The sequence below is a fragment of the Hippocampus comes genome, unplaced genomic scaffold (genome assembly GCF_001891065.2).
Source record: "Hippocampus comes isolate QL1 unplaced genomic scaffold, H_comes_QL1_v1.1 scaffold7, whole genome shotgun sequence".
Lineage (NCBI taxonomy): Eukaryota > Metazoa > Chordata > Actinopteri > Syngnathiformes > Syngnathidae > Hippocampus > Hippocampus comes.
In genome coordinates this window covers 9,378,909-9,400,400 of record NW_017842060.1, presented here as the reverse complement: position 1 = coordinate 9,400,400, position 21,492 = coordinate 9,378,909, and the positions used below count along the sequence as shown (strand labels likewise).

Sequence of the window (21,492 nt, the reverse complement as noted above, 5' to 3'; positions counted from 1 at the left end):
CCATAGCTTATTTTCCCAGGAGAAGAAGAAGAGCAGAACAAATCATTCCTCCATCTATTTTACTGGACTCCACCTTTCATTGGACAGCTGCTTTGTTGCCTGCTTGGTCATAAATAAGCACCGGTAAAGGTATAAATCAAAATCATGATGCAATAGGATTCCGCAAGAAAAAAAAAAGTTATCGTAGGTTTACAGGTTTAGGTGCGACATGTAGTGCAGTGGCCATAAACACAACTTCCATACTGTCGACCTTCCACTTCTCCTTACTGAAGAATTTGTCCTCAGTTGAAAGTGATTCTATTCAGTGAGGATAGAGCATAATAATAATAATATACACCATCAGTCAAAGATGTGGATGTGGGTTCTCATTCAATAGCTTGAGAAGGTGCATATTGTAGTATATTTTAGATGGCTAGCTAGCTAGCTAGATAGATAGATGATATAACCATTATCAATCCCTAAATGGGGACATTTGTTGAAATTCTATCTCTCTGTCTCGCTATCTATCTATCGATCTAGCTAGCTATCTAGCTAGCTAGGTGTCTTAGATATGTCTCTCCCTTCCTGTGGATGGTGTCTGTGTTGTCTAATCAAACCAGTGAATTATCGAGCAGTGGCCGCAGGTATTTGTGGTATGGTAGATTAATTCCCTGGCAGAGATAGAATGGCCATACAGGGTTCCGCAGTTTTTCGCTCCTTCTGCGGCAACATGACCCAAATTTGTATGCAAGTACTGTAGATTGTCAATAGCGGTGTAGTCAAGTCAGAATTAGAGTACATCTTTTTGTAATCCATTGCTCTTCCTGTCTCGCAGTATCCTATATATGTTAACATTTGAAAAGTAGGTTTAAAGACTTAAACAAAAATAAGTACAAAACCATGGGTAGGAAGTGTTTTTCTATATTTCATTTTTATACTTGAATGTCATGAGCTACATAGCAGAGCATGAGGTACACCAACAGTGTTTGTATTTCATCCCAAATTTCCATCTCAAGTATGCGAGGTGGAAGAAAAAGCCTCAAAGCTATGTCAGTAATTTATTTGTTGGCAAACAACTTTCACTGTTACAACAAATATTAGTTATGAGATCATTCAACTTGGAACCCATACAAAAAGAATAAATAATCAGCAATAATATTGTAATAATCAACATGATCGTAATAATTTAAAATAAAATTTAAAAAAAACAAACAAAAAACAACCTCCCAGTGCCACTTTATTTACTCCTGCATAAAGTCAGCTCTTTTTCCTCCAAGCTTGTTTTTGCTTTTTTTCAACGGATAAACAGATAAATAAATAATTTCTCTCTCGGGGAACTTGGAAGGGGCTTGTGGGATATATGTGCAAGCTACTCTTAATACACTTCTGAAATTTCCCTCCTAAATAAGTAAACATTGGCTTTAACATTAGCCAGCGCTGTAGTGTGCAGAGTTCTTTCAGTACACGTTGACGTTGTTTAAAAAAACAAAACCAAAAAAACATGGCATTTTTTTCTGGTTTTTACTTTCGAGGACATTTAATCCCAACATGTTTTGATGAACAATGACATGTTGACTAGTACAGCTAGAGAATGTCAAATGCGAGAGTATTTGGCAATAAAAAGTATATGCTTCGTGTATTAGTTGCTCAAAAATACCTGGTGTGTTTTTCTTACCCAGGTGTTATCCCCATCCCCACCCCCAACTGCCCTCCCTCCTTGTGCCTAAAGGAACGAAATACGTTAAATTAAAACAAAAAAAGTCAATGAACCCCACTTCCAGTAAACGTGTTCCCATGTTAATCGCTCCTATTTTCCCTTTTCACTACATAGTGTAAAATATATAGTAATCATTTGCAAAATGTGAGCGCGGTGTCACTATAAAAGGACCAGAAAGAAGTGTGCGTAGGGTAAATGCATATTAGTCAGAGTGCAAAACTGTCTCGATGAAAGATTGTTCTTTTTCCACTCCGTTGTCCATCGGTGACAGTTCCGAACAGTTCCACAGACAACTGACAAATAAGAATTGGTCATATGCAACATTTGACTCTGTATTTCTATACAATACATCGAAATGATTTCATCATTTCATTATAATTCTTTGATAACTGAGAACCTTTACAGAAGAAAGAAGAAACAACCCATTGTCAACCCCAACCCTCCTTTTTTTTTTTTCTTCCTTTTTTTTTTTAACCTGTAGTCCCGGATTTACAAGCTCTCTTCATTGTTGTTAGCGAAATAAACAGCAGCCGCAATCACAAGAACTCGCAGGAAGGAACATATGACACCAGCCTGGACACGACTCCCGTTGAGCAGATATGAACAGGAAGAGAATTGAGAACATCAGAAAACATATGGGTACAGTATGGTTGCTATTTTTCTTTTTTTTTTTTTTTTTTAAATGTGTGCAGGTCCCCCACTTGATTGGCAGGTAGTGGTGCAAGGCCTTGCCCGAAGCCAGTCCACGTTGTGGCTTTGTCCTGTTTGATCACCCCAGAACGTGTCTTTTGCGTGTGAGCGGCATACGGGCACGAGCATGAATCCTTTCACCAGGGGAATTGGGTGGGGGTGGACTTGAGGGTTGATATTGTTGCTCAACCTCAGTTGTGGTGAGAGACTATACGATATGCTGGGGGTCCACATTAGATAACTTTCAGGTCTAATCCAAGATTCCAATTAAACACATAGAATTACAGATCCCTCCCCTCTCCTCTCCCTTCCATGGTTCTACTCCTGTTTGAAATTCACAAAGTGTCTCCCAGCGTGACAATACATTCAGCCCCTGTCTTGTCTTGAACCATACACATTAAACGCAGGACTCAGTCCAGGGGCGGACCTGTTCGGTCTGTCAGTCAACAACACACGAGTGGAAGATTGTGAGAGTAGGCTTAGGGAGGGATAGGAGTCTCTCGGTGAGCTCTATAGACTGGTGACCAGGTGGGAAGGGTCTAGAGGGGGTTCCTCCGGCGAAGAATCAGACTCCTCCTTGCCGCCGGACACCATGTATCCGTCACTACCTCCACGGCCCATGTGGTAGTAGCTCTGCAACTCGTGCAGGTGGTTCCGGGAACCCAGGTTCGGCATGCTCTTGTAGTAGACGTCATCTAACTCGGGAGCTGTGGCACTCTTACAGGGCTGCAGTTCGCCGGAGCTGTCTTCCTCGCCGTCTGTTAAACCGTTCATCTGGCCATCCGGGAGGTCCGTGAGAACCGGCATGCTGGTGTACAGCGAGTCTCTGTGGTTGGGCGAGTGCGTGTGCTCGTCGGTCTGCTCATTGGTCAGCAGAGGGAAGAAGCTCTCGCTGGTCTCCTGCGGGATGCGGCGCGGTCTTGAGTAGCTATGCGGGGGAGGCGGTGGCGGGTGGCTGTCGGGTGGAGGGGGGCGCGGTGGCAGGAGGGGTGCGTTGGATTCTTCTCGGATTATCTCCAGACCCAGGTTCTCCTCGTGGGGGAAGGCCGAAGGGTTGTCCAGCACCATGGGACCGCCATCCTCTTTACCGTTGCCCATGCAGCCACTGACGCCGCTGCTACTGGAGCTACTGCTGCCTCCTGCCATACTCCCTGAAGGAAAAGATTTGTGGTTCGGATTTCACTCTTCGCAATCAAAAACACCTTGCGCCTTTCCATTCAAATATGTCCATTCAATCATCGTTTTATCAGGTGAACGTGTAAAACATCACTCGAAGTTGCAACTCTTTTTCAGTGCCGAGTCAAAGTCAAGAAGAGGTGGGACTCATCATCTCATGATCTAACCAATTAGGTATGTTCATTAGTGTAAGACTCCACTCATATTGTCATGTATTTTTTAATGTTTTCATGACAATGGTTAACTTCTCTTCCAGTTGTGTGATTTGAGTGTGTGAGGCCCATCTGCGGTGTGAATTATTTTTGTCCGACACCTTTGTCAATTAAGTGTTTTTATGTCTCAATATTGACAGTAGCTGACTGATTTTTACACTTACAGTTCATGCTACAGGTGAGATTGTTAACAAACATATTAGCGTCAGTAAAAATGTTTTTTATGTTTTGTAACTAACATTTCCCATGGGAATAACTGGAGGTTGACCAGCATCCTTCAAGGGATTGCGCTCCACCTTTGAGATTACACGGTCTGACCTCTATACAGTATTGGTTTCTTATGAGACATGAAATGGGATTGCTTGAAGATGGGATCTTACTGAGCGGCAAATATTTGTGAACGCTTGCACACATAGCGAATTGGGGATTTTTGTCAGGGTTTGCTAAAGGCCACAAAGGGCTGCAAAGGTGGTCGCAGACAGGTCTTACATGTCACAAACAGTTTTTCTTATCGTCAAGAAAGTTTGAACACGTTTAAAATTTTTGCAACATTTTCATTCTGCTGTTCAGGTCCTGCCTCTGTGAATTTCAAAAGAAGAAGTCACCTCCGTTGGCCATGCTGCTGTTGACCAGTTTGTTCATCAAGTTGTGACTGCGCTCGCTGGTGACCCTCTCGTGGTTGTTGAGGTAGGAGGGGATGTAATTGGAAGTGAGCTCCTTCAAGATCTTTTTTTCCAAGGTAGTCTCTTTGTGGTTGCTATGGGTGCCGTAGCCGCCGCTCCGGTCTAAAATTTGCACACAGTCACTCAAGTATTCGCCGCTGGCCATGCTGTAGTTGTTGCCATGGTTACCATTAAGGGGGAGTGTGTCCATAACACTGGAGTCTCTTGCGTTGTTCAAGATGCCCTCTGAAGTACAAATGGTGGAAAATGAAACATAAAAAATGGATTAAAATCTTTTAATGTAGTAAGTGGATATCTCAGCGGAAACATGAATAAGTGAAACTATTCGCATGTGATAGCATAGAGTTTGCATCGAATTGAGGATTCACAAGAAGCACTGGTATTTATTTATTTTTTTTGTCCAATACTAGAACCAGTTAGATTTTATAAAATTACTCTCATGACAAATGCGAATTTAACAGCAAAATAAGTTTAAGTAACATTGAATGTCAATGAATTAGAACTCAATTTAAAGACAAAACCTATTGCACTTTCATTCAAGCCACTCACATGTCTATAAATTAGATCTACAACATTTGAGTGGCTTCATAAAATGCGTTAAAAACATTTTCCAAGCCAGCAAATGCAGAGATTCTGTATGAAATCGAATCAGCCAATGAAACGATACTTTGCAAAGGCTGACAGCCAAACCAAACTTCTTGGCAGGAGATAAACAAATTTGCTTCAGAAGCGAGACATGAGAAAAGGAAGCCGATGTTATTAAAGTATTAATTTAGCCCGTACTTGTGTCTCTGTAAGATGCTATTGGACGCATGAGGGAGAAGAGAGAAAAGAGACATAGATGTGAGGTCAGACATCAGAACAACAGACGCAAATCGGAGGCATGGTTAAGGTACTCTGTTTTGCTACATTGTTAGTATATTGCTATCATATGCTATCATTGATTTACAATATTTATCACACAGAATAAACATTGCAGAATGCAGTGACAACATTCCACACTACATGCACAGAGCCAAAGCGAGTATGTGACGGTGCAAAAAATGGCATGGTGGCTCCCAAGTATCGTGAATGTGCCATGCAGTGTTTAACTGTCATGTAAAGCAATTCAGGTAGTAAACACTTTCCCACTACATGCCGTGAACGAACCCATTCAATGCGTATGCGCTGCCTTGGCGCGAGGGTTCAATGCCATGCCAGATAGACACGTGCGACATAATCGAAAAATGCTCAGTTGGAACGCAGACTGTAAATGAATCGCTGCACTGTTGTGACATCTCGATGCATCCAATAGGAGAGATGATGGCGGAGTGATTTCAGAGTGACAACCGCAAGATATTTGGGGATGTTCGACAGTGAAAACAGCATGGAGGAGAAATGGAGGAATCAATAATTAATGCAATGTCTCAGTGTCTGAGCTCCGAGACACAAGACAGATGTCATGTCGTGATGTGGTTAAAAAAAAAAATGCACAGCGATGCAGGGAGATCTACTTTGGGTGCACCCTGTTTGTTGGATGTGGTCGAAATGGGTGATTTTAGCTCCCTGCTCAAACTGAAGGTTACCGTGAAATGCTCTTTATTTGGCTGTAATTTAACAAGGCTATTGCAGTTTATGGAAATGAACAGAATAACTCAAACTACAATTGAAAAAAAAACTTTTTCGTGAAGGAAATAAAAGAAAAATAAAACAAAAAAGCTTGAAAAAACAAACAAAACTAATCGGAACTACCGCTTCCATTTGTAAAACTAAAGTGATTATAATGATCGTAATACTGTCCTTAGTTTTTGTCTTTGTCAATAAATATATCTGACCTTTCGGTGTTCTTTCCAAATATAACAGTTGTTTGAGGAATGTAATTTACTTTATTACACAGTGCTTAGTGACCTTTTATTTTGTTCCATCTTGTACTCCACAAATACCCCATATATTTAAAAAAAAAGAAAATCTAATAAACTAATTGATTAACACTAATAAACATGGTACTCAAACAATCTTTATTATAAATAAATACAACCTAACAAGCTTGCTCTAAAAATAATTTAAAACAAATTAAATTAACAATCAATAATGACAACAAAGTGTATGCAGAAAAAGTGGTTAAAATTGCATGACTGTCTGTGTCTTATGTGTTGTATTATTTTGTTATTTTATGTTAACTGTTCTGTTGATGGCGGCGCGGGTACCCGCAGTGGCTCCTCTGCCTCCAGTGGTTGCAATGTGGTTGAGAGGAAAGAAATTTCTTCTGTGCTCTATGTCGCACATAGAGCATATTTGACAATAAAGCTGACTTGACTTGATGTAAAAAAACAAAACAAAACAAAACAAAGCAAAAAAAAAAAAAAAGGTCAAAATGAAATAAAAACAAACTATAACGAAAAACTATTGTAAACCTGTAGCTTCACACATGAGCCTAAACCAACCTACATCCTGCTGTATAATTAGAATCGGATGAACTCATACCTTTCTTTTCGTTGCTGCTCATCTTTTCCTACTCATCTTCCTCCACATCTTCCTCATTGTAAGCAATGAGAAAAGCCACCATGCTACTTCCTGCTTTGTCACTTTGTCACTGGTGCCAAATATGGGCTAGCTTGCACTGTGCTGCCATCATCCCTGCACCGTCCTGTTCCCCTACCCTTGGAGAGCAAGCCGTGCAAACTCAACGCAGCGTGTAAGCACCTTTGGCGATACACCAATCTAGTATTTTTCACCGAATAATTTCAATATTCTAAAGTAGGGATGAACATTCGTTATTGGATGTACTGGCTTGATGGGCAAAAGCAAGAAAGGAAATGTTTCATCTTTTTAAATATTAGTTTTTATGTGACAGGTGAATCACTCTGGAAAGCTCCCGTTTCCAAAATGTATTGAGCAAAATAATGTTGCCCAGAGGAGTGACGTGATGTTTGTTTGGCTCAAATTGCCTTGGCTGACATCATGTTATTCTTTTGATTGCACAATAGTTGAAACTTGGCGAACAGCATCTCTGTCAATCAAATCCTCAAAACAATTAACTAAGACCATTATTCTTTAATATTTAGACAAAATTTGCCGACGATCAGTGAATAAATTCTTCTGCCCATCGCCATTGCAGAGTGATTCCCCGATTATTTCACCGCAGAATTCAACATCACAATAACACAGTCATGCCAAAATGAATTTAATCGACTTTTGCTAATGCATTGCATGCAGTACATTAAGAATAGGAACATCAGGCACACCTTGGGTGTTGTACATGCCCACAGCAGGGTTGTTATAGACTGCAGAGTCCCCCAGGAGAGTGTTATAAGGATTGTTAGTACCATGGGGACGAAGGAGAGCATTAGTTATAAGATGATTAGCCATGGTTCCTGGTACAGGCAGATAGAGAAAGGAAGGAGGGAGGGGAAAAGCAACAGCCGAGTTAAGAGACGAAAAAGAGGAGGAGAGGAGGCATTTGGAGATTGAAGGCAAGAGAGAGCATGTAGATGCGGCACGGTGGGAGTGAGTACAGCAAGAGTCAGAAAAAGATGAAGAGCGAGTGTGTGGAGGAAAGAGGGAGAGAAGAGGACAAGTGAATCAAACGAGCAAACACAAGTCGAGGAGAAAGCCTGAGAAAAGCGAATCAAGTCATTCCTGCAGCCACAGGTCAAAGCAGGGGAGGAGACACACACTTATACAGTGGGCTTGCCATTGCTACAAAAACATGTTGCAACTCATTCATATGACATCTTCTGTACATAGATGTACAATATAGCAAGTAAAGTAAACACACTAAATTGTTTTCAAATCCTAATGTGTGAATATTGTGACCCGGAAACTGTCTAAAAATGGATGCAAACCCTGAAACGAATGATTGGATAAAAAGCCTTTTGCGACAATTCATTATTATCGCGGGTTAAAATGAAGGGAATCACCTTCAAAAATATTTGATTGTACAATGTCATTTTTACTCAGGTGAAATTGTATTCTGTAGTGCATGTTATGGCAGCCTTGGGCAAAGTGGATAACAGCTAAAAATGACCTGAATGTTAGCAACAAAATGGTTCCAAAAAGGGAATGGTACCATGCCATTTCCAAAGCCATATAGTGTCCGAGAACTTGCACTGTGTATGCTAAGCAGCGCCCTGCACTTCACAGGACTGTATACACTGTACAGTAGGTGTGACAAAGATGAGGAGGAGTAGATGGGTATGCTGGTAAGGAGGTGCTAACACTTCCTTCTCTAAGTGTGTGATAATTCAGACGCTGACACTCCGCGTCTGCTTTAGCATCCATCTGTCATGCTAACAGCTTATTAGTGGCCTGGAGGAAAAGCGAGCACACCTCAACTTGGAGACTAACAAATGGAAGTGCGAGTATATTTCACTATTTGGATGACACACACTTCATTTATAGCACTGCTTTGACCTTCACGGGAGTGGCGGCAGTAGATATCACTGAATGCATCACTGAGTGAACTATACTACACGTATCTGTTACACGCGCACTCACTGGACACTTCATTGGGTCGATCTGTGCCATGCAGAGGTCCAATAAAAGAGCATCAGCAACGTCTGCCTCCACAAAATGTGCCCTAGATGATCTCTGAAATGTTCTTATACATTCCACAAGTGGTTAGAAGCACAATTGAAGCGTCGTTGAAATTTGATCCGCCCGTTAGCAAATCCGAAAAAGAAGATCATGTTTTTGTTTTGAAAATTCTGTTCAATGAAAGCGTGCTTGCTGTTTCATCAAATACAGTATGCACCCTAATGCTGAAACGAACACAGTGTTCCGTTGCGGGACGCGTGGACTCCTACCACTTCACTAAATGACAGCTTATGATAGCTGAGCCTTTTGCTAGCAATAAAGAGGATACATTGACAGTGATGGGGAAGCAAATGTGTGGTATCACACAGTTACCTCTGTTAAGTGTGGCGGAGCTGTTTATGTCTCCTGTGATGAAGGAAGACTCCTGTTTCCTCACGGTGTCATTCCACATCCGCCTGATTCGACTCTACGCACACATAGGAGGAAGCCAGACAGAAAAGGGAAGAGGAGGAAGTGGTGTGGAGAAAGAGGCAAAACCATAATGAGAAAAGGAAGAAAGAACAGTAAGGCAGTGTTGGGTCAATGTAACACACATTTTTGAAAAAAAAAAAAAAAACAATATCAAAGGGTGTGATGTTCAAAAAATGGGCAATTAGCATGGAAGGGCAACCAAAAAAAAAAAACCTGAAAACAACAAGCAGTAAAGGGATAATAGGGAGTGTATCCACCCGTCTATTCAATTTACACTTCAAAACAGTTTGCCAGCATCTACAGCATAGGCACAGCTGTGAGTCAAGGCTGAAGCGAGCTCCACTTTCAACTCAAAAGGAACTAAAAATGTACCTAGCGACAATGAGTTCAACGTGCCAAATTGGATCTACAGTTGAAAGTGAAACGCAATAGCCCAAAACCCTGCTAGCGTGCAGCTGTCTCACCTGAGATTCTGCTGTGCTGTAGCGTCCAGGTGTGCAGGCAGGTAAGCTCACCTGTGAGCCTGTCGAGTAGCGGCCAGGTGTCCGCGAGGTGGTGGTCTTGGAGGAGGAGATGGAAGTCTCCACGCTTTTGCCGCTACAGCAGTGAGTACGCAGACACTTGCCGTACTCTTTACGCACCTGCAGATGGTGGGGAGATACTCGTTCTTATTGGAGTAGTCAGTTGCAGACCGTATTTTAAATAAAGACCAAATGAAAGATTGCAGGAAAAATACAACACTCTTTCCGTTTAAACTTCAGCAATTTACTAAACAATGTACAAAAAAGATTGGGCACTGACAGAGACCATCACAATTGCTCAAATTTAGACACCCCTATCCCCCACCCCCCGCCCACCCTTCTTGTTTTTAACTGTAGAATTTGTTGAGAAAATCATTTTATCCCCCAAAGGCTAATTAATGGAAAACTTAGCATCTGCCAGTAAGCTATACAGATGAAAAACGACAGGCTGACGCACTCCTTTTGCAGCGAAACCGCTGTGGCAAACAAAGTTATTCATCCGCTGGATATGGCAGGGCATTGCTGACCGCTCCTAGTGCAGTCGCCATTTATCTCAATGATGATTTGCATCGGTTTCCCTCCAATTATTATTCTTGATATTGATACAGTATGCATATTAGGAAGACTAATGTCAATTTGTTTTCAGACATGGCAAATCCAATGTATACCCTCAACCAAGAAAGTGTAATTGCCGATAAAGACCCGAACGGGAAAACAAACGCTGGAAAAAAGGTGCAGAGAATTTTGCTCATCTAATGTCGCATTTGTTTTTAGTATATACCTTTTTGTCAATAATTATTTCAAATGCAGGCTGGGAAAATCATTTATATTTTAGAATATCGAATAAAATGCGAGAGGGGGTTAACAAGGGCTACACAGATTTCTGATGATGCCACATGGCCATCACCATTGCTTTTCTTTAGCCCGTCCATTCCGTTTTGCATAGCATTCATTACAGACATTCCTAAGGCAAAGTTGTGTGGTTTGGTTAAATATGAAACATTTTCACAACAATTCTCTTCATTTTATGTTTATTTTGACGGTAAACTTCAACTGGATCTAAAAAACAAACAAACAAACAAACAAAAAAAAACATTAAATTATCCGAACAACAGCACGTATCCTGAAGAAAATCGTATCTCACTGCACCACTATAACTCGATTTCCATTATTTCCAATGATTGAGAATGTATTCTATAATTTTGACCAGCAGCAAGGAGAAAATTAAGTTCCCACCGTATTTCACTGTAACACTGAGGTCCAAGTCAGCACAGTGATTAACAGTGAGGAAAATCAATTGAAAAATGACCTATTTAATTTCACTGCAGTTAATGTACAGTTTGGATGAAAGCTGGAAGACTGACAATTGTGGCTGAGTATTTGAACAAATACGAATGTGATTCTCTGCCATCCGGAGGTCTTTTTTTTTTTTTTTTTTTACATCGAAGAAAAGATACATTTCGGAGAACATTATGGTTATGTGCCGCACTGACAAGAAACCTATACGGACTGGAGTGGACTGTGGCCACATCCTGCGTCTACCCGCAGCTTCGATGGGACAAAAATAATGGCTTCATTTGATATATTACCCTGTGAACTGCTGAGGTTTCCTGAACAAACATCGACTCCATCAAAATGTCGGTATTACAGGATTAACTTTAGAACTTTCCCCATTATCACTGACCCAACTTTATGACTGCATTTGTAATGCCCATATTCCTCCAGGAGTCATATGATGCACTTGTACACACAAAACATCTGCATTTAGATCCTAATCAAGTTAGAACAAATAGCACCGTAATTACTTTTTAACAAGCTTGTTGGATTGGCAGCCGTGTTTCGCCGCATGCTCTGTTTGAACAGCTGTGTGGAGAGCCACGCCGTGCATCTTGGGAGAAACCATGCTGGGCTGCAGCCAAAGAAAACCTCAGCACGGTTCGAAGGACATCTCTCTAGACACTCGATCTGATGGCCTTACACATACCTTAAGTAGATCTGCGACACACGCAGACGCACAAACATGCACATGTGTGCACGCACACGCACATACACTGAAAACCCAAAACCCTCAATGGGACTGACGCCACATGAGTGTGTATTGAGTATTGCATAAATGTTATCGCCAGATCCTGCTCCTCTTCCATCGGCAGTGACAAAGTGTGGGAGCTGTTGAAATATGACAGGACTTGTAGATTCCTCCTGCAAACCGCATGTAATTAAAATTTGAACCCCCCCCCCCCTCGAAAAAAAAGCATACTGTATATTGGGGCTGCAATTAACAATCGCACTGCTCAACAGTAAATTATAATGAGGAATGGCATGATGTGTCCCTTAACATATTTTTGATGCTTATTTAAAAAATGTCTTTACTTTGTTTCGAGCACATCAGGTTTTTGAGTTATTTCCATTTTTTTGCGTCCACCTGTTGCTGAACCTAACCCTTAATTCACATTATGATATACATGACTATGTTTCATTATGACTGTTATTATTATTATTATTATTATCACCATGGAAAACTAATGTAACAGAGAAAAAAACTAGGGCAGATGTGGAATCACTGCAAAAAAAATAATCTGGAAAAGTTTACTTGCATCTCTGGTTAAAAAAAGGACTACCGGTAAACATTTGTTGACGAGTGTGATTTTCATAATCGATTGACACGTCAATTATGATCTTGATTAATCGATGAATCAGATATTAAAAAAAAGTCTTAATTCCCATCCCTTTATTCAAAACAATATTTCAAATCGGCAGTGAAGAAAATGCACTCATGTCAGTTCAATATGATCCCATTATGGGTTTGGTCTTTAACAGTCGACAGAAAATCTGACCAAAAAAAAAAAAAAAATTGATGATGATTGTTTTCAAGAGTGGCGGCACTAGTTAGCATGTCCGCTTCACAGAAGAGGTCATGGGTTTGATTCTGGGCTCCGGCCTTTCTGTGTGTAGTTTGGATGTTCTCCCTGTACCTTTGTGGGGTTTCTCCGGGTACTCCAGTGTCTTCCGACATTTCAAAAACATGCATGGTAGGTTAAGCGAACACTCTATTCTGTTCATCGGTGTGATTGTAAGTCCAAATGGTTGTTTTGTGTGTCCTGCCTACTGCCCGAGGACAGCTGGGACAGGTTCCAGTTCGCTCGCGACCCTTGTGTGGGTAAGCGAATCAGATAATGGAAGGTTGGGTGTATTGTGTATTTGTATGTGTACAGTATGCATCCTAACTTATCTCAACCATAAGCTCACCATAGCCCAATATATCTAAAGGGGTTCGTAAGGACATTGTGTCTTTGGGAGGAGCTTTGTTGCTGATCAAATTAAAAACTACTCTGATAATAATATTTCAAGAACATATGATATAAAATATTCACATGTATTAATTGTAATGCATGATCAAAAGTTGAGGAAATGGATACCATGTGATTTGAATAATTATATCAACGGAGACACTAATTAACCGATTAAATATCGAGTACGCCATTTGTGCGCCTTGATCACTCTGTTCACTGCAATCCATTTTATACGCCGCATGTTACTCACCTTTTTCTGCAGAATGCAGTGGAAGATGAAGATGAACATGCCCTGCAGCGAGTTGAAGATGGTGAAAAGATAAGCCATGATGACGGTGCTTTCGTTGATGTACATCAGACCAAAAGCCCAGGTGAGGCCCAACAGACACAGCAGGGCTATGGCCCCGATCACCCAAGACCTGCAGGAAAGGGAGGATCTGTGAGAAAAGCTTTTTTCCCCCCTTGTGCTGCACTCCGCACACTACAGTCTTTGAAAAGAATGATGATTCTCTAAATGCGTCAAACATAAAGGTCAGTAGAAGCCATGGCTAATGGACCCCTATTTCAAACAGAGTACTTTTCCGTTTGCGCTATGCTAACCTTATCGCTTGCCCTCGATCAGAAAATGCTCTTCAGCCAACTGTGATGCAACATGGTGCCATAAAGGATGAGAAAGGGGTTAGGGAGGGTTACCTAAATCCCTGACAAAGTTGGATGAAGAAACCCGATTGTGGTTTTCCTGAAGAGTTTCAAACTCGACCTGGAAGCGTCAAACATCACAAATGCGGAGAAAGGTGGGACAGGCCACAACCTCACTGATAGCAGCGCTATCGAGAAGACTTTTTTCCAAATCCTGAAATCTTTAATGGGATCGGCTCTTATCGGCGTTTTCAAGTTCCATTAAATTAATATTCGACATCAATCCATTTACTCTACTGCGTTACTTTGTTACGAGAAATGCAAACCACCTTTCTACCGTGCTGCCCTTTCTTATATAGACTACATTTATCAAAAAATCAGAATAACAGAGGACAAGGGAAACAGATCGATGGCCAAGCCACAGGGTGCTGTCACACTTCCCTGTTTCATGCTGTACATTTTTTTTTTTTTTTTTTTACTTTTAAGCTTAAATCGGTCTGTTCTAAATTTAGCTGTATTGCTTTTCACTTCCTCCCGTTCAGTTTTTTCCCCTATGCAGACATATAGAGGCCAGCCTGGGAAAGCAAACACTATTTATTTTCTGTCTGGCACAGATTTTCTCTTACTTTTTAAGGTTGCCGCATTCTTACAGTGCCAAATGTTATTTTGCAGTTCGGTCTGCTTTGCCTGCTGTGAATTCCACTCTATTCTTTTATGCAAATGTGCAGTATTGACGTGGTAATTTTGCAAACTGGGACCCACTCAGATCACTTTCCCTCTGGGATGGATTTTTTTTCCTTTTTTTTTTTTGCTTCAGATGATCTTGCTTCAAACTTTACAACATTTTTCGACAGACCCAACTGCTAGTCTAGCCGTTTAATTACTTGCAAACCATGCTGGTTGCTTTCGTATAAAATCCAGTACGCCTCCACTGCACACCCGAGCATAATGAGAGTGCGTCAAAATGTGTGATCCAAATAAGAGCTGGTTACTACGGGCATGCCTACAGCATGTGTGAGGATTCAACGGGCAGCAGGTTGGGGGATATTACGGGCATCAGAAAGCGACGTTTCCCCACAAAAGGTCACCGTTTCTGCTCCATGCGATTGGCTGACTGGCCAGTGATCACCTCCCATGGAAGGAATAGAGACAGAATGAGCGGGGGGAGTATAGCAAAGGATTTTAGCGAGATATTAGGAGAGTCGGGAGGAAGGAGGAGAAACAAAAGAGGAGAGTAAGTGAGTGCGACTGGGGTGATTGATTTGATGTTGCCCTCTCTGGCACCATTCAGCCGAGACATAAGCGCCAATAAAGCCCGTCTGCCGACCCTCTCCAATAAAGGAGCACGCTCATCCCTCTTTTCCTTCCTTCTGTGCCCCCTCTCTTCCCCCTCGGTGCTCCCTTAAGTCAGCCTCCCAGCTGCTTCCCCTCGCTCACATCTAACCAGTGCAACATTTCAACAGCACGTTGGGCAAGTTATATGGGTCAAAGAAACAGCTCACAAACGTCACACGTGTTCAAGTAATTCATATTCCAGGGAGATGAGTAGACACGACCGGGTCTATTAAGGAAGGGAAGCTGCTTCTACAGACACATAAGCCGACAGGCAAACCATTCAAAATGTCTGCGGGGCATCTTGATTGGAGAACGGCCTTACCAAAGGCAACGTATGATCTCTTGAAATTAAAGAGACAAAGAAAACAAAAAGGAAGGAGAGAAAAAAAGGGCACAATTCTGATTATGATTAATGAGGAAATGGGACATGACGAATAAAGCCAACTAGATTACAATCTATTCAACCTTCAGCATATTCAGAGAAAGCAAGAATATCATTAAAAATGTTGGAGGGGGGAGGGCGTCCGATTCTTTAAAGTGCTCTTTGATTTTAATCTGTCATCAGGCCTTTTGATCACATCCCCCAGAAAGGCACTGAAGGAAACATCCTGTGGTTGCTCCTTAATTTCTGAAATGCCTCCGAGCGCTGTCGCCAAAGGAGACGGCGGCCTCGGTGTTTATAAGCAACAACGAATGATCCCACCGTCTCGTGATTGACTTTAAACATTGCGCGCCGCATGTCGGCGGGCCACTCGCCACTGAGCTGCGGCATATTGCTCAAATTAGACCGAAGCCTTTTGTCTCGCGCGTCGGTGGAACGGGAGAATAACACAGCCGTGATTAGTTAGCACAGGCAGACAGAGACGCAGCGCTCGTTCTGGAATGAAGTCATATTTTCAAGCAACGTTCTCAGAGGGTCATATGCAGACAATAATGACGCGAATTTCAATAAGAGGCCTCTTGAGATGATGTCAGACAAAAATGAGATGTGTTTCGTGCAAACATGCTGAATTAAAGAAAGACAATGGGTACGAGATTGGAAGGAGCAGTCATATTCAGACAGATCTCCCTTTGGGTTTGTACAGTGAACGTGGAGGCAGAATGCAGACAGCTTAGCTGAAGAGGCACAGACAGACGGGTCCGATGCACGAGACAACAATGTGGGTAAGGTGTCTCTTTTCGGAGTCTCATTTTAAAAGAATGTATTATATCATTAGATGAGTAGTTGGACGATGATTAAAATGCTCACAGGGTACCAGAATAACTGGCTTTACAAAAAGAAACATCAGTGGATAACTATATCAAACATGTTGAAATTCACTGACCACACCTGTCAAATCGAACGACAACCAAAACAACGCCAATGCCAACATTTGTGTTACCTTGACAAAAAAAAAAATAGAAAAAAAAGTCGCACAGTTTTGATTGACATTGTCAGAGATATTTCACACTGTTTATTGTTGTCACTTGCAGTGCTGCATTTGCGATACAATCACGATTTGACAAAATGTGATTTGCACATCACAAAGGCTGCAATTTGACCGGTTACTGGGAGCGGGGAGAAGGACAGCAGAGAAATTTTGAGTCGAGGTAGGCGTCGGCGCTGTAATTGAAACCTGCCGCCCCATGTGGACGGGATTTTCACTTTTCGTTTTCCGTCTCATCATTGCTGCGAGGACCAAACATGTTTGATCTCTTTCGCCTTGCAAGGCTTTAAAAAAAAATCACAATAAATAAAAAATGTGTGCGCCATTTATTTTGTGTTGTTCAGCCACCACCACTGTTTAGCGTGCCGCCCCCATATAACATTAAAAGTGTTGACTTCCATTTATGTGTCGCTGATGTTTGCGCACACACAGTACCATGTGTGCCACTAAGCGGTGACCAATCAAAACACATCCTCGGGTAAGATGATTTGAAAATGAAAACGCCCCGCAAGGCTGTCAGCGGTTTTATATATATGAAGATTAGATGTAATAAAAATGAATTAAGACTTTGTTTGTTAAAAACTATATTAGAAAAGGACCTTGAAAAAAGAATTGCATACTAAATATCAAACGCAATTTTGAGGGTAAAAAAAATGTGATTATATTCCAAAAGCGTTGAGTGCATTCACACTATGGTAACGGAATCAAGTATGAAGATAAGGTATGAAAAAAAGGAAAAAAGTTGAAATAGAGCGTAATTTCCAGCTATCCGTATTTCACTTTTTTGGGGGGGTGGAGGGCTAAAGTATATCCATCCATCTCTTTTCTAGACCAGTGGTGCGGGTCAGAGCCACAGGTGTGCCTCAGCCTATCCCACCTGACTCTTGACAAAAAGAAAAGAAAAACAAAATAGAGTGAAAACAAATCTACAGACATGCAAATTCGTGGATGCCGAACCGCGAGTATGCGGGGGTCAATTGTATTTCTATTTTGTTGTCATTGTATTTTAAAATCTGTATTACGGTGAATAGGGTCCAGTCCGGTTTTAAACGACTCGTCAACTTATCACATATCATATTAAAACTTGAAATGAATACCACTCGGAGAGTCTCACAACTAGCATTACCATCTTGGAAAAGCAGATTTAGTAAAGCTGCTGCTGCTTAGCTGCAAGTTACGAGTAACATAAATGGTGGACAAGTGTGATTTGTTCGTGTGTACGTAATGTGGTGGCGGATGTGTGCGGTAAAAAAAAAAAGAAAAGAACAAACTTCAATTTGAAAGGTGTTGCACTTTCTATAAAAGCAGGGTTTTTTTTTTGCCTCCATGGTGTTGCTGGGCAACAGCAACACATCTAGATGTTGCCCAAGTCAAGCCAATCTCTTCAATAAGTCATTTTTTATGGATCAAGCAGACAGTACATAATGTGTTGATGGGCCACTGTAGGTGGATTCCAGGAAAGAAGAAGGACAGCTTTTCTGTCTCCGAATTGTTATCGCGCATTCTAAAAACGACAGTTAAAACTCATGTATTGATGTCTCCCTATCTTCATGCCCACGATTGTGCACCATCAGCAGCTAGCAGGACCGAAGGTACACTTACTTGATGTTATCCAGACACCCAGAATCTGGTTTGAGGATGGCCGTATGGTGGAACATCTTGTACAGAGCAATGCCAAGGAAGATTACATTGAGCTGAAACACACAGACAGATACTAGTTAGTTCTCCATCCCAACTCAAACACACAATTCACTCTCAGGGCACAGGCCAAGAGTAACTAGTTAGTTTGCTGACACAGTTTCACTAAAGTTCACCTGACGTGCTGAAAGCTTGGAACATCCTGAAGTTATTATATCCATTCAGGACCACTGCTAGAGGACAGATCCGAGCATCACAGTTGCCCTTAGTGTTTTAATAAAGCCGTTTTTGTGCTCCATCTCAGAGGCTGTCTGGTGAGCAGCGGGTGTAAAGTCTGCACACTACGCTGCTCCCTCTCATAATCTTGGTCAGATCAGCGATAGAAGCCAGTGTCAGCAGGCCGACTTCAAGACAAGCACAGAGCACAGCAGCGTGCATTCTGGCATTCATTTAATTGGGAACACGTCCTATTGCTTCCGTAGCGTTTTTGTGACTATTTTGTATTTTATCTGCGTCTGACAAAAGCTCCAACTCTATTTCCAACTCTGTGTACAAGTCAAAGTAGCACGCAAGCTGTTCCTTGTCGGCTGAAAGATTCTGAAGGGGCAATAATATTCACATTTGTTCCATTTGCACTTTGCTGGCAATTTATGAAATAAGCTGTAGGAGATTTCAAATGTTTGTGGTAGCAGGCTCTCGTATAGTACATGGCAGAACACGGGGCTGTTGTTGCCTGCGTGCTCCTCAAGATAATGAACTTAATAAAGTTTCCTCAGTGAAGTGTACAAGGACTGAATCCAGTGGAGACACATTACTACCATCCATTTAGTTTTTAACATTTTATCCTGTTAAGGGCCACAGTGGACCTGAAGCTCATCACAGCTGACTGTGGTCAAAAAGGCAAGCTATCCACCTTATTACTGAGGGCTCTGATGCACAAAAATTATGGGCGCGACTTCCTGTGTGACACCGGAAGTAGCAGTGAGCCATTTGTTTCCGGAGCGGTTTGTTTGAACATTTTTGTTTCCTTTTCTAAACGATTGTAAGTCCCCGTAGCATTTAAAAATGTGTTGCACAGCTTGGGAACTTGTTACGCTGTTGCCGGTTGCACAAACAACCAGAAGAAATTGAACTTGTGGCAAATAGAGCAATTTTATGAATTTATGATTGTAATGTTTACTCGTTTGAGCTGCGACAACTGGCATGCCCTCATTGTCTACGTCTGCAACTGTCATAGAATGTTGACTCGCACGAATAGCTTCCATGTAAATGTAAATGTTCATACCGGAAGTTGCACCCATAATTCACGCAAAGGCACATGTGGACTAGGAATAAGGAGGATATACCAAAACTTTGTTACATCTAGCGCAATATAAATAAAGATGTATTGCATTGTATTGTATTGTATTGTAAAACTGGTCTGCGGTCACAGTGGCTCATTTGCCCGTAAATGTTCCCCTGTAACGCTGATTCTACAAGCAGATCACCTGGTATACAAATAAGAGGTTAAAGTCATTTTTGCATCTCCTTGAGAACAGGGATTGATTTGACACATTTTGATACCCGTTTTTACTTTGCTTAATAAGATATTCTCAAATTTTGCCACGGTCGGAAATGGTTTGCCATCCAAAATATTTCCTTCTTGTTGGACTACAATTTGAGAGTTAATCCACATGTACGGATGATTTTAAATTGATCCGTTTTCACACTTTCGAGATGCACGAGGAAACCAAAACAGATTTGGCACTTCCACATGACTTGCACAAACAATATGGCAGCTAAGCCAAGTGTGCTGAGAGTGAGCATGCGTGTGTGTGTGTGTGTGTGTGTGTGTGTGTGTGTGTGTGTGTGTGTGTGTGTGTGTGTGTGTGTGTGTGTGTGTATCTCACCATTATGATGAGTGTAGCAGGGCCTATAAAGCTCCAGATAAAGTATGTATCCAGTCGCAGCCAGCACCTAAAGAGAGCGGAAAGATGCAGGGGGATTAAAACATGTCTCAGAGGGATGCTGGCTGGCAAAAGATTTACCAGCAGATGACAGTTTATGCATCACACACGTACGCGCATGCACACACGCACGCTCTGGAGGAATGGGGAACAAGTTATTGACATGACTTTCAAATTGTGAGAAATACAGGAATGACGGAAAGAAAGAGAGGAAGCACATGGCTCTAACATACATCATATCCTTGGAGGTGAGATGGTGAGAGATGATCGCCTGTGATAAATATATCTTCACTCCAACCCAAGGGCTGTATACTGTATGACACCATCACATGGTGGGTTGGGGAAAGATAACAATGTGTTCTTTGAATACGGAGGTATGCCTTGGAAGACTCTTTTTATGGAGTCTGGGGTTGGGAGTAGGGTGGAGAATGGAGGTGCACAAATGCACACACATGTGCACAGTTTGCTGAATTACACAAAAACGATACGAATTTCCATCAAACATACCAAAGAAGAACTCATTCAGTTGTGGTGAACCAGATCCGTGATTCTCAAACTGAAGTCCTAGGACCTCCGGAGGTCCTAGGACCATAGCTCGAGGGGTAGCAAAATAATTTGCAATTACTTATGTAATTCGAAAAAAAAAATTCAAAAAAATCCACTTAAAACAAATAAAATGAGCCAAATACCTTTTTTAAATATGATCGAGATGGTCATCACATCATCATATACACCTGCTCATACGCAGTATTTCTTCTTAGAAATGACAGACTAATGTTTGCTTAAATTTATTTTGGTAAAGATTTTTTTTTTATTTTTATTTTTTTATTAAATGGGTCATTAATAGTCATTAATGACAAATAAATTATTTCTATGACATTTTGGGGTGCACATGGTAGTTATGGTCAGAGTTGGGGATTTTGAAAAGTTTGAGGAAAAATTATCAACATTTTTTTGTTTGTTTTTCGGTGGCGGGGGGCGGGGGCTGGGGTGGGGGCTTTTTGCCATTTGGAGTCACTATGTGGCCTTCGGATATCCTCTGTGAACCAGAAATTACTATTACGGTACTACACAATTTTTCGCATTGTTCGAGGAAGTCCCATTTTAGTCTATCCGAACTATTCTGCCACAGTATCCAAAAAGCATGGTTCAATGAGCCAACTCATGTGCCGCCACACATGGCGACAAGTCATTACATTAACTTTTCCTCTTCGTTCACTACCACTTAAGCCACCCTCAATGCACGATTGCAT

General features: G+C 41.5%; 1 protein-coding gene across 10 annotated transcripts in view; it reads right to left on the bottom strand.

The window, feature by feature from the left end:
• Positions 1-1,024: 1,024 nt before the first annotated feature.
• adgrl3.1 (adhesion G protein-coupled receptor L3.1) overlaps positions 1,025-21,492 on the bottom strand; it is a 153,809-nt gene continuing 133,341 nt past the window's right edge. For 3 of the 10 annotated variants that reach the window (XM_019862333.1, XM_019862335.1, XM_019862334.1), the window contains 9 exons: positions 20,183-20,249; positions 18,258-18,349; positions 13,505-13,673; positions 9,908-10,084; positions 9,345-9,438; positions 7,682-7,810; positions 5,241-5,258; positions 4,380-4,682; positions 1,025-3,537 (listed from right to left, as the gene is read on the bottom strand). In XM_019862333.1, coding sequence (XP_019717892.1) covers positions 2,897-3,537; positions 4,380-4,682; positions 5,241-5,258; positions 7,682-7,810; positions 9,345-9,438; positions 9,908-10,084; positions 13,505-13,673; positions 18,258-18,349; positions 20,183-20,249 — 1,690 coding nt within the window. In that variant the 3' untranslated portion in view covers positions 1,025-2,896. The remainder of the gene's footprint in view (positions 3,538-4,379; positions 4,683-5,240; positions 5,259-7,681; positions 7,811-9,344; positions 9,439-9,907; positions 10,085-13,504; positions 13,674-18,257; positions 18,350-20,182; positions 20,250-21,492) is intronic. The other 7 variants (XM_019862341.1, XM_019862343.1, XM_019862337.1 and 4 more) reach the window with 6 other exon arrangements.